The 14227-nt window shown below is 41.4% G+C and overlaps 1 protein-coding gene across 7 annotated transcripts in view; it reads right to left on the reverse strand.

The window, feature by feature from the left end:
• sipa1l3 (signal-induced proliferation-associated 1 like 3) overlaps positions 1–14227 on the reverse strand; it is a 240609-nt gene that overhangs the window by 60678 nt on the left and 165704 nt on the right. For 6 of the 7 annotated variants that reach the window (XM_072549485.1, XM_072549487.1, XM_072549490.1 and 3 more), the window contains 2 exons: positions 4691–4939; positions 1932–2075 (listed from right to left, as the gene is read on the reverse strand). In XM_072549485.1, the coding sequence (XP_072405586.1) occupies positions 1932–2075; positions 4691–4939 (393 nt within the window). The remainder of the gene's footprint in view (positions 1–1931; positions 2076–4690; positions 4940–14227) is intronic. The other variant, XM_072549489.1, reaches the window with a different exon arrangement.

Genomic DNA, 14227 nt, shown 5'->3' on the forward strand with positions numbered 1-14227 from the left:
ACCTCCTCTGGCAGCGTGTTCCAGGCACTCACCACCCTTTGTGTAAAAAACATAGCTCCTTGCACCTTGAACCTGTGTCCCCAAGTAATTGATCCCTCCAACCTCATACTTTCCACTCTATCCATGCCATTCACAATCTTATAAACTTCTAACAGATCATTGCTTCAACCTCCTGTGTTCTTGTGAAAACAAACCCAGTCTATCCAACTATTCTTCATAGCTAAAATCCTCCATACCAGGCAATATCGAGATAAATATTTTCTGTACACTCTCCAAAGCACCCACATCCTTCTGGTGACCAGAACTGTACACAATATTCCCAAGTGTGGCCTAACTAAAGTTCAGTGAAGTTGCAGCATAACTTGTCAATCCTTATACTCAATGCCCCTTCCAATGAAGACAAGCTTGCCATGAACCTTCAGTGGTCTATGCACTTGCACACCCAAATCCCTCTGCATATCAATACTCCTAAGGGTTGTGCAAGTCACTGCATAATTTGACCTTCCAAACTTTGTCTCACCTCACATGTGCCTGGATTAAACTCCAAAGGCTATTTTTCTGCCCATACCTCCATCTAATCTATAAAATGCTGTATCTTCTGACAATCCTCATTATCTGCAACTCCACTAATCTTTGTATCACCCGCATACTTACTAATTAGACTAGCTACACATTCTTCCAAATCATTTATGTAGACCACAAATAGCAGCGGTCCCAGCACTAGTCAACCCTCCATTCTGAAAAGCATCCTTCCACTGCTACACTTTGTTACCTATGACTAAACTGGTTCTGTATTCATCTTGCCAGCTCACCCATAAAACCATGTGACTTCACCTTTTATATCAGGTTTCCATGAGGGACCTTTGTCAAAGGCTTTACTGAAGTCCATGGAAACAACATCATCCACTTTTCCCCCCAATCATCTTTGTCACCTCCTCAAAAGACTCCATTAAGTTAGTGAGGCACAACCTCCCCCGACACAAAACTGTGCTATCTGTTGCTTCTAAGTCCATTTGCTTCTAAATGTGTATGGATCTTCTCCCAAAGAATCGTTTCCAATAATTTCCTTACCACCAACATGACAGTCACAACATGAAATTCCCAGGATTTTCCCTGTTACCCTTCTTAAACAATGGGACAACATTGGCTATTCTTCAGTCCTCTGGAGCCTCACCTGTGGTCAAAGACGGTCCAAAGATTTTGTCAATGCTCCAGCAATTTGTTCTCTTGGCTCCCTCAATACTCTGGGTTAGATCCCATCAGACCACAGGACCTATCTAGCTTAATAAATTTAAATCTACTTTCAATCTCCCACCCCCCTCATTATTGACTTGTCTGCTAAAGAAAATTGGCTGTTCCTATACATTGTATATAGACTTATGTCTTCATAGACCTTAAAAAAATCTCCCCCAGCAGCTATTATTCCAAAAACAAAAGAATTCCAATCTTTCCAAAATCTTCCAGGTAGTGAACTCCTTCATACCTGGTAACAGCCTGATAAATTCTCTCTGCAAAGCAGTGATTAAGTTTGCACGTGATACCTGGTTTGTGAGGATGCTGCTCCTTAACAAGGTTATGTTGTCTGTTTTTTTTAGAAAAAAACTTCAAAAAATCTTTTGCCTGAGGCACTATCTATTAACTATTGGCCCTAAAATCCTTCAACTTAGACTTTTCGGAGTCTGTGTCTTTTACAACCTCTCTGAAAGAAAAACCAAGGACACCATAACCTTGTCAAAGGAGCAGCATCGTCATAGGTCTAAGTAGCGTTTTATACATGACCAGCATCACCACTTGGCTCTAAACTAATCCAGGAACCTGCAGAGTCATAACTTCACAGAATTAGCATATCTGATCCAGAAGGTATCCTTAATCCCCATGTTTCCTGCAACTACTCCTTCAATTAACATATAAGAGAGCTGCATTGCCCCTACCTGTCATTAATAGCTTTTTGCCGACTGGACAGAATGCCTCCTGAGACTGGTGAAGAGAAGCTTCCAGAAGGGTTACGAAATGGCTGACCTCTTTCGACAGCAGTGGATGCTGTACTGTAGATAGTTTCCGGGTAGCTAACTGGGCTGGAAAATAAAGGAATTGTTTAAGAAACTCCAATCTGACGAAAACAACTGCATGCAATTCTGGTCGCCCTTCTATCGAAAGCAAGTTATGAAATTTTAAAAGGGTTCAGAAAAGATTTACAAGAATGTTGCCAGGGTTGGAGGGTTTGAACTATATGGAATACACTGGGGCTATTTTCCCTGGAGTGTTGGAGGTTGAGAGATGACCATACAGAGCTTTATAAAATCATGAGGGGCATAGATAAAATGAATAGCAAATGTCTTTTCTTTAGGGTGGGAGAGTTCAAAACTAGAGGGCACAGGTTTAAGGTGAGGGAGAAAAGATTTAAAGGGAACCTGAGTGGTAACTTTTTTTTAACAACCTGAGGGTGGTGCATATATGGAAGGGGCTGCCAGAGGAAATGGTGGAGGCTGGTACAATTAAATGACAACATTTAAAAAACATTTGGATAGGTATATGAATAGAAAAGGTTTAAAGGGATATGGGTCAAATGGGGCTAGTTCAGTTTAAAACACCTGATCAGCAGTGGGTTGGGCTGAAGGGAGTGTTTCTGTAGTGTATGACTATGACTCCATTATACCTTTGCACTGAGGTTCATCATGCAAATGACCAATTAGGTTATCATCCTGTCAACCCTAGGAAGGAACACATTATAGCTAGTTTGCAGCTTTTAAGAAAAGGAATCAAAGACCGATGACAAGGACTCTGCTGTCATAACCCGATGAAAACCCCAAGCCAAATGTTTTTGAAATGGCCAAATTATATTACTGTACAAGGACACACTGTTCACAGCTAAAAGCAAGACAAGTCGGCGGAGGTTCACATTCAAACACAGCACAAAAGGAAAATGCCCCTTAGCAAACTTAGGAATTTCACATCCGTTTGGAAAGCTAGCATCTCACAAGGTGCCAACTTGTCAAATATGTTTGCACAATGCACTTAAACTTTAATGGCTGACTTTGTTCCGATCTCAGGAGACATGCCTCTAACATTTGTCAACAGGTCTTTGTTGGCTTGCCTGCCTTTATGCAGATTTTTAAAAAGATTGAAACACCAAGGATCAGTTATGCACTATCATTATTTAGCTTATTAAGATTTGGCTTTCAACCGTGACTCAGTTAGTTAGCACTCTTGTTTCCAAAGCCCCACTTCAGGGCTTGAACAAAACAAATCGAGGTTGACACTCCTGCACAATGATGCGGGAGTTCTGCACCTGAGGTGATGATATCATTTGGATGGGTTATGTTAAAGTGAGGCCTAGCCTGCCTTGTGAATGTAAAACATCCCAAGGTACTATTTCTGAGAACAGCAGGAGAAGCATGGCCAATGTTCAACTCTCAATTAACATCACAAACAAAACAGCATGCTGTTATGGGAATCTGCTGTGTGCAAATTAACTTCTGGGTCTCCTGCATTACAACAGCAACTACAGTTAAAGCATCTTGTTAGTTGTAAAGTATCTTTGCATATCAGAGTATGAAAGGCACTGTAAAAATATGTCTTTATGCCTTAATCAAAAAGAAATTAGACCACTTTAAATGTAGATCATATGTATTTAAGTGGAGCTGATGGATAAGTAAAAGCACTCCCAAAAGTATCATCGTCTTCTAACTGCTTAATGTATAGAGAGTGTTAGACATAACAACTGTCTAACTTGGCTGACTTCTTTTTAAGGGCTATTAAGAGGGTGATGGGGAAGAGTCAAGAATTGAAGCAGTAACACATTGAATGCCTTCTAGTACTCATTATTAGGAGACAGAAACGCAAGAGGATTATTTATTATCTGTTACTTCTTGGACTCGATTTAAAATGGAGTTCAGTGAGAGGTGCAGTCTTAACCCAACTTAATTCTATAGGCCTATTGAGCTACAAGTGCAAACCTGAACCAATTAACATATTAATTGACAAGGTCACTCAGCTCACTGATGCAGAAAATGGAAAACTGTCACTCATTTGAAGTTGGTTTGAGGAACTTTGTAGGCCAGCGTAAAGGCAGCTTTCATCTGCAGTTGGTGGTGCTGTACTGTATTGTACTTAACCTTGACACTGGGGATGGAATGCATTCCTTTCCTGACCAGCTGCACCTTGATGGTGACAACAGTTGGAGAGAACTGATCAACATCAGAACAATTCAAGGTAAAAGATCTTCTGCAGTGAACACAAACATCAACTTTCATACTGAGTTGTTGTCATAAAGCAAACCCTAAGAATTCCATTAATTGGCTATGTGGCAGATTTCTCAGCTGAGAAATTTTACCTTGAGAACAACTGCGTATAGTACTTACAGCACAAACAGGCCATGCAACTAGTTGATATCATCTACTTCACTCTGTTTAAAGTTTTTTACCCAAACCTACTTTATCCTAATGTGTCTCAGTACTATTCATCTCAGACCAATCCAATCCACAAATATGACCACGTGCCAAGGAAAGAAATTAATCCTGAATTCTCAGTTGGATTTATTAGGACTATGATCCATTTTTAGACAGCAGTTGTGATTTTCAGCACAAGTGGAAACATCTACTCTATGAAACCCATTCTTAATTTTAAAGACCACAACGTGGGCACCTCTCTGCCTTTTCCCTTCGATTGAATTTTGGATGAATAAACTCACCGCTTGTTGTTCTTTGCTTGCGAGTCACTATATGCAACTGGGACTCCCTGTTGTTTGGGGACCTGGCTCCAGTTCGATATTGGATTGTGTGTAGACCCTGTCCAACGCTGAGACGGTGATGCACTGTGAGTCGTGGGATTACTCCATTGCAGGGCGTTGGTTCTGTATGGTGGTCTCAATCCACGCGGTATGTTGTCATTCTCACCTTTCATGTCCATGTTGTGCATTTCATACAACTCTGAGCAACCCCTGGAGCAAATGGAGGCAACATGTTACTGAAGGCAATGATCCCATCAATTTCTCAAATGATATCTTGCAACAGCAAGTGGTTAATGCAAGGGCAACAACTAGATTTAGGTATGTTGTGGCTCATCATACGGTGGTAAAGGAGCTTCCTGCAAGGTCTGCAGGAAAAGATCAGTTTGTGTAACTGGCTTTGTTAAACAGCAAGTTTTCAGATGATTCTGGGATGCTGATAAATTCAGTTCAATGTTTGTGGAATTACCATTCGAAATGACAGCCTTATCATGACATATTTGTTGTTGCTATTTGTATGTTTTACATTGTGAATGGAGCAAAAGGTCACAGCCAAACCTCCAATCTACCTTAATCTCAGTTGGTGTAGCTGGGAAGGTATTACAATAGGTCTTAACAACCCCGTTCAGCCAAGTCTCCAACACTCAGCTGCTACTTAACAAGTTCTGTTGGTAGTGTGCATGACCTTGGAATTAGGTGCAGTTCAAAACAAAAAAAGTGTCTATTCACTCAAACTCATACCTGAAGATAGTATGGGGGAGTAGCAAGTGAAATTGTACAACAGTAACAGTCTACAACTTGAGTAGAGTCTTAGAGATGTACAGCATGGAAACAGACCCTTCAGTCCAACTCGTCCATGCCAACCCGATATCCTCAATTTATCTAGTCCCATTTGCCAGCATCTGGCCCATATCCCTCTAAATCCTTCCTATTCATATACCCATTCAGATGCCTTTTAAATTGTACCAGCCTCCACCACTTCCTCTGGCACCCTTTGAAGTAATTGCAAAAAGAAAACCACAAACGCCAAGCCAAGTTACGTTATTCTCATATAAAAGCAGAAAATGCTGAAGAAACTCAGCAAGTCTCGCAACCTCCTTGGACAGAGAAACAGAGTTAGTGTTGAGTTCAGTTCTGAAGAAATGTCATACAGGACGCAAAACATGAACTCTGTTTTTGTCTCCATGGATGCTCCTAGACTTGCCTTCAGTTTTATTTTAAATTCCCAGCATCCATTCTACTGTGCTTTTTCCTGATGCATTATCCTATCTAATTCAAGCAGTCAAAATATCAATACCATTGCACACTGGTTCCTTTGCTGCTTTTGTGGGCTGAAAACAGACATTGTCTAGCATTCTAGTGTTTGAAATGAAAGCAAAGTCTGGTGACAACAACTTAATTGCCAAAATTTGGTCAGATTTCAAATCAAATAGAGTCATAGAGATGTACAGCATGGAAACAGACCCTTCGGTCCAACCCGTCCATGCCGACCATATATCCCAACCCAATCTAATCCTACCTGCCAGCACCCGGCCCATATCCTCCAAACCCTTCCTATTCATATACCCATCCAAATGCCAGCCTCCACCACATCCTCTGGCAGCTCATTCCATACACATACCACCCACTGCGTGAAAAAGTTGCCCCTTAGGTCTCTTTTGTATCTTTCCCCCCTCACCCTAAACCTAAGCCCTCTAGTTCTGGACTCCCCCACTTCAGAGAAAAGACTTTGCCTATTTATCCTATCAATAACCCTCATAATTGTGTAAACCTCTATAAGGTCACCCCTCAGCCTCCGACGCTCCAGGGAAAACAGCCCCAGCCTGTTCAGCCTCTCCCTGTAGCTCAAACTCTCCAACCCTGGCAACATCCTTGTAAATCTTTTCTGAACCCTTTCAAGTTTCACAACATCTTTCCGATAGGAAGGCGACCAGAATTGATTGCACGCAATGTTCCAACAGTAGCGTAACCAATGTCCTGTACAGCCGCAACATGACCTCCCAACTCCTGTACTCAATACTCTGACCAACAAAGGAAAGCATACCAAACGCCTTCTTCACTATCCTATCTACCTGAGACTCCACTTTCAAGGAACTATGACCCTGCACTCCAAGGTCTCTTTGATCAGCAACACTCCCTACGACCTTACCATTAAGTGTATAAGTCCTGCTAAGATTCGCTTTCCCAAAATGCAGCACCTCGCATTTATCTGAAATGAACTCCATCTGCCACCTCTCAGCCCATTGGCCCATCTGGTCCAGATCCTGTTGTAATCTGAGGTAACCTTCTTCGCTGTCCACTACACCTCCAATTTTGGTGTCATCTGCAAACTTAATAACTGTACCTCTTATGCTCGCATCCAAATCATTTATGTAAATGACAAAAAGTAGAGGACCCAGCACTGATCCTTGTGGCACTCCACTGGTCTGATTTTGTGAAAGCAACCAATGCAACATTTGCAACTGAGGAGAGACTCTGTCCAAATCGGAAACAGCTAGCTCACAGCAAGCAGCATTTCACATGTAGACAGCAAGGATGCCACTTAGGAAATCCTGGTGAGAAGCCAATTAAATAAACTTGGAAATCAACAGAGCACACTTGGACAATGCAGAAGGGAGGGATCTAAACATTCTAAACATGGCCATATTTATGAAAGGAAACGTTTTTTCCAAACAGAGTAAGTCACTTATAAAATTTAGTTTAGTGAATGCATGATTTGCCTTCAAGCATGATTGGTCTTCTTCACAATAATTCTTTTCCGCTGCAGGCAAGGCTTCGGCCAAAGCACCACAAACAAGCTCAGGAACCACACTTCAGGGAAGATAACAAGTCCTTAGAAAAATCATAGCAGAGGCTTACAGGATGTTACCAGAGACTGGGGGAACTTCAGCCACGAGAGGCTGCAAAGTTAAGGACTACACTCCAAATAGCCTGCCTCTGTGCTGCACGTTTCTATTACGATGTGGACTGGCATATGGTGCAGAAAAACAAACAGTCTCAAACCTAACCCAAAAGAGAAAGAAAGTAATGGAAGGATGAATTGGTAGAGTTAGTAGTAATGAAGTAGGAGGAGGCTTAAGTGGAGCATAAATACTGCGAGCCACATCAAAATGGACCTCTGTGCTGTACATATATTGTAAAGACAAGTGTACATTTGCCTCAATGACCAACATTACTAATTAACATTAGTGTACATCTAGCAAAACCATCAACAGGTTTTAATCTCTGCACAAAACCATCAGCTTATCAAAGTACCATATACCTTGAATCAAAGTATATCAGACTGGAGGCCTGTGACCAGGTTCCACAGGGATCAGTGAAGAGTCCACTGTTGCTTATCACTTATGTAAATGATGTGAATGAGAATATGGGAAGCATGGTCAGTAAATTTGCAGATGACAAAAATTGGTGGCATCGTGGACAGTGAAGAAGGTTTTCTAAAGATTACAAATGGATCTTGATCAACTGGGCCAAAGGGCCGAGGAGGGGCAGATTGAGTTTAATTTAAATAAGTGTGAGGTGTTGTGTTTTACTAGGACTTCACTAAGACAAAAGGTAGTACTTAGACAGTTAATAGTAGGGTCCTGGGGAGTGTTGTCGAACAGAGAAATCTAGGGGTTCAGGTACATAGTTCCTTGAAAGTTGTGTCACATTTTGGCACATCAAGAGCCGAAAGGCCTGTACTGTGATGTAATGTTCTATGCTCTAGGTAGACAGGATGACAAAGGCAGCATATGGCACATTTGCCTTCATTGCTGAAACCATTGAGTAGAAGAGTTGGGATGTCATGTTACAATTGCACAGAATGTTGCTGAGGCCACTTTTGGAGTACGGTACAGTTCTGGAAAGGATGCTATTGAATTGGAAAGGGTACAGAAAAGATTTACAAGAATGTTACTGGCACTAGACGACCCGTGTCTTTTACCCAAGTTAGAGGAGTTCAAAACTAGAGGGTACAGGTTAAGGTGAGAGGGGGAAGATTTAAAAAGGACCCAAGGGGCAACTTTTTCCACACAGCAGGTGGTACATGCATGGCATGAGCTGCCATAGGAAGAGGAGGAGGCTGGTACAATAACAACATTTAAAAAGGCATCTGAATATATTTCTGAATAGTAAGGGTTCAGAGGAATATGGGCTAAATGCTGCCAAATGGGAATACGTCAGAGTGGAATGTCTGTTCGGCACAGACGAGTTGAACTGAAGGGTCTGTTTCCATACTGTATGACTAACATTTAGTCAGAATTCCAAAGGAAGCACTAACTTGCTTTTACTAAAATTATGCAACTCTATTAAAAAGCAGTTAAATTAAAACACAAACTAAACTAATGGTCATCAGGTTTGCATTATACACATACCCATCTGTTTTCACAAGCAGAAAGTCATCTGCATGTTGAGTGCTTGAAGGCCGTCAAGTATTTGAGGCACAACCATGCATTGCAATTACAGGGTTTATGTCAAAGTTTCATAAAGTAAAACTAAATAAAACAAAACATACTGAGTAGATTAGGCACCAGTGTGGAGGGAAAAGCAAAGCTTATGCTAAATGTCAACTGAAATATCAACTGTTGTTCCCTCCACAAATATTGCCTGACTTGCTGAGGATTCACTGCAGTTTCTGTTTCAATTTCACATTTCTAACACATGTACACCTCGAAAAGTTGCAAAGTTTGAATGCCTGTTGAGTTTTCTTTTTCCCCTCTCTTTTCACTTTTCTCCAGTCACCCACTCACAGATAAACGGACAGTAATCTTGCTGGATGTCAGGTTTTGTTTTCTGATTAAATTTTAGATTATTACTCACCATTGGAGCTGGTAACATGATTTATTTCTATAAAAATCATGAAACAAAAGTGGAGGTGAAAGTAAGTTGGCACTGGGGCTGGGAATTATTTTCCAGCACTCTCATGCTAGGCACACTGGTAGAGAAGAATAAATCTCTCAGTCTCAAATATCTGGTGCAAACACTAAACCATGCCACACCTACTGCCCCACTTTCCTTTCCCTCCACAAGTTATCTTGGTACCCACGAAGCAACACCACACCAAATTCTCCCAATGGGGATTAGCTTGAAATATCCTTAGCATATTGCAGACTTACATTTCAAAAGGTACATACATCACACTCTTGCTCCCTCTGAGCACGTCTGTTAAAGTCCCATATTGAGCAGTACTACAGCAACCACCCCTAATTGTTAAAAACAGCACAATGATTCACTGCATAAGGCACACAAGCAAACAGAATAATGTCCTTGTCCATAGGCTTATAGAAGGCGTTGCCAAAATGTCAACAACACTGTACAAACTTCCACACTCCTCAGCATCAAGTTACCTGGAACTCCCTATAACAAGCTGCTTATAGTCTTGAGGTCTCTCTGTACAGAAGAGGACAGGAGAGAGGGGGGAAGCTTCCGGAATTACAGCACATTCTCAATCCAATACAAGGTTGTTATTCAGGAGTTTCATTTTCTAAAATGACGACTTTGGTTAGTCAGCTTTCGTTCTCTTCTGCACAAGCTTACAACTTCGACCAAAATGCTTTTTAAAAAAAAGCACACTGCCCTGACATGTTTTTAGTAGTCATCCTGAAACCACAAAGCAGGCGTGGACAGGATGATATGTACAAAACTCAACATTAAAGCTGGATCATCCCGCAATTTTGTTATAATGACTTACTCAGCCTGGAAACCGGCCAGAAAAATGACAGGAATCTTCTCCTTCAAATAAGCAAAAATGATTTTTTTTAAAAAAGTTTACCTCTGTGCTTTATCAGTAAGTTTATTCAGCTAGTGACTGAACTTTATAGATCAGAAGATTTCGTAAGGAGTTAATCTAAAACAGCAAAAGGTACTCACCCTCTGGGAGGAGACAAGCTGATACTGTTGTGGTTCCCCCCACCACCCTCAAGCCTACTCCACCATTCAACAGGATCATAGCTGATCTGATATTCAACTTCCTGCCCTTTTCCCTTAACCCTCAATTCCCTGATTGATCAAGAATTTCTCTCAGCCCAAAATGGACCCAAGAACTCTGTCCTCACAGCTTTCTGGCAAGAATTCCAAAGACTCTCAACCCTCAGAAAAAATTGCTCTTCATCTTAGTCTTAAATTTGTGCCCTCTGACCCTAGACTCTCCCATGAGTGAAAACATTCTCCCAGCATTTAGTCAACCCCCTTATGAATCCTATACATTTCAATAAAATAGTCTCTCATTCTTCCGAATTTCAAATGAGTAGAGAACCAGTCAGTTTAACCTTTGCTCATAAGGTAATCCCCCATAACAGATATCGTCCAAGTGAACTTTCTCTGAACTGCCTCTCGTGAAATAATGTCTTCTCTTCAATGAGGGTCACTGAATTCAATGTTCCAATTGACTTCCAATACCCTGTTGATGGGAACATTATATCAAAACAGCTTGACTAAGGCCCTTATTTAAGAGAAGACACTACCTCCTTGCCTAAAAATCATCAGCCTTGAAAATATTTGACAACTATTCTTCAAAACGCCTTCCTTTCTACTTAATTTGGTGATGATGCGCCTATTTAGCCACCTGCCGTCACTCCCCTCAAATGCATTAATGTTAATTTCAAGAAATTGAGCCCCAGCACAGACTCTTACAGGACTCCACTCATTAGATCAAGGATCACTTTTGAAAACAGTTTTCAGCAGGCCAGCCCATCTTTAATCCGTACTATGATATTCCTTATACCTAAGCTACTCAGAAGGGTTTATGCCCGAAAAGTTGACTCCCCTGCTCCTTGGAAGCTGCCTGACCTGCTGTGCTTTTTCTGCACCACACTTTTCGACTCTGACATTCAGCATCTACAGTCCTTACCTTCTCCTCTGCACTCCAGCCATGGTCTCACCAGCACCTTCTACAAAAGCAGCAAGACTTCCCTCCTCCATGCCCCCTTGAAATAAGGGCCAACATTTTATTAGCCTTTCCGATTTTGGCCTCAAGATTCGCTTCAAAAGGGACTCTGCCAAAAATCAAGGCTCATGCTCCAATATGGAATGGAGGGAGTTCTGCGTTGTCCGACATGCCACTTTTTGAATGAGAAATTATTCCAAGGCTGCATCTGTCCTCTTGGGCAGATGAGAAGGACCCAATGGCAAAATTGTCAAGAAAAATCAGGGTAGCTTCCCCTGTTCCTGAGTCCTAGTCAGCATTTACCTCAAATATTATCACTAAAACAGACTGTCTGATCATCAAATCTTGCTATGTACAATTTGGCTGTTGCAATTTCTCCATTACAATAGTGACTATGTTTTGAAAGGTACGTCATTGGATGCCCTGAAATATTTTAAAGCCAAGGGTTATGAAAGATGCTGAAGAAATAGAAGGCTCTCTTATCCTGGTCAAGGCCTCGCTAGCACTCATGTTGAGAATAATGGCCACTGGACTGCGATGTAAGAGGCAATCCATTGAACAGTACTCTAGCAACGACCTTGAGGAAGGGAAGGGGTGCAGAAAAAGATTCAGCAATGGCATCAAGCTCCCAGTTACTTTTCCTTCCTGAAACACACCTGGTGTGTTTTGGAATACGGTTAAAATATTTCTAGGAAAATGGAGAAGCTTCAGCCTAATCCGATCATTCAGATAGCCAAATGCACAGTCATTCCTCTGTATGTGCGAGGGTTCCTTTCATGAGAACCCCTGCAAATGACAATACCCCCAAGTGCAGAGCTTGTTTAAAAATTGTGGATGTGGGGTTTTTGCCCACGAATGTTTATTTCTGTGGGTACCTTTTGGCATACCTTCTGCACTGCCTCCCTAACCCCTGTCTGGTCTCTGCACTGCGTCCCTAACCCTGCCTGGTCTCTGCACTGTGTCTCTAACTCTGCCTGATCTCTGTGGATACCTTTTGGAACAGGGACCAGACAGTGCAGAGGTCAGGCAGGGTTAGAGAGGCAGTGCAGAGGTCAGGCAGGAATGGAGAAACAGTGCAGAGACCAGGCAGGAATGGAGAGACAGTAGGTTTTTACACAGCCACATTTTAATCTTTGTTAAAGCCAGTGGACAAAAGCATCAGCCAGGACAAAATTGATTGTTTGCCAAATTCCAGACAGTTCAGCAAGATTGACATCTTTAAACTCTTTATTATATTTTCCATACAACTGTATCCTCTGTCTAATATATCCCCTGTGTACCAGCAGTCTCTATCTGCCAAATCATATTACTGACCTACTACTGTGAAAGTACTGCAGAAAAATAAACGCTAGGTTTTCAATTTAGCAATGTTTTCAGTCATCGAATCAGATTAAAATTTCCTAAACCAGTGGCAGATACATAACCTACTTTTTTCCCTCAAACACTGGGAAAAGACAAGTTATAGCCCATGAAATGGTACACTTTGTATCTCACACATTCTGTGGCAGCATGGCATCAAGTCAAACCAAAACTCTTCTCCATTTCCTGCCCTGAAGCCCCAAGCATCAGAAGAACACATACCATGGTACCAGACGATTTTGGATTTGCCTGTAGCTATTGAGGCCTGATAATGACCATGAAATAAATGCAACATGAGAGGCATAATGGGTATTGTAGATTCTGGTTTGAGGTTGCTTCAATCTGGAGGAAGCTTTCAACGCTTAGAACGAGCTTCAATAAAATAGAAGGTGAAAAGAAAAAGTGGCCTTTGTACTTTGGGTGGAATAGTCTTTGGGTGGAAGTTATGCAATCAGTTCAGTCATTCACCTTTTTTTAAAAAACAAAACAAAATGCAAGTCACGTGGAAGACAAGTTGGTTAACACTCAACAAGGGCTTTGAAGAATGTAGTGAACAGACTGCAAGATCTTATCACAGATTTATCATGTAGACACTAAAGACACGTACTAGTCATTGTGATTAAGGCAACGACTTCCTTGTAATGTTCAAGTTAAATACAGCAAGTCCAATTATACCTAAAACATAGAGCACTAAATAAACCTTTGAAAAATGTTACAAAGCCAATATCACTCCAAACATAACATTTGGAAATCAGGGATCTGGACTTCAGTCTGCACATGATAACTCAATGTGGAGGTGCCGGTGTTGGACTGGTGTGGAGACTGCCAGAAGTTATATGATACCAGGTTAGAGTCTAACAGATTTATTTTGAACCACAATCTTTCAGAGTGCTGCTCCTTCATCAGGTGAAATCACTTCACCTAACAAAAGAGCAGCACGCTGAAAGCTTGTAGTTTCAAATAAAATTGTTGAACTATAACCTGTTTCATGTGACTTCTAACCATGACAATTCAGACATTTTCACTGTGTGACCGAAGCAGTAATTTCAATTATACCGCTTTGAATGATCAAGATTCCTATGCTCAGTGTGCAATCTCAACTCTGATGGAAGAGCAGGGCAAACCTAAAACTATACCAAAACCAAAGTGCCAGAGACACTCAGATCTTTTAGCATCTGTGGCAAAAGGAAACAGGGGGAAAGAGGAGAGGAAAAAAAGTGAGAATCACAACAGGAGACAGAAGTGCTCAAAGTGTGCGAACAGGAAATGTGAACAGT

Source organism: Chiloscyllium punctatum, chromosome 29, assembly GCF_047496795.1.
Source record: "Chiloscyllium punctatum isolate Juve2018m chromosome 29, sChiPun1.3, whole genome shotgun sequence".
Lineage (NCBI taxonomy): Eukaryota > Metazoa > Chordata > Chondrichthyes > Orectolobiformes > Hemiscylliidae > Chiloscyllium > Chiloscyllium punctatum.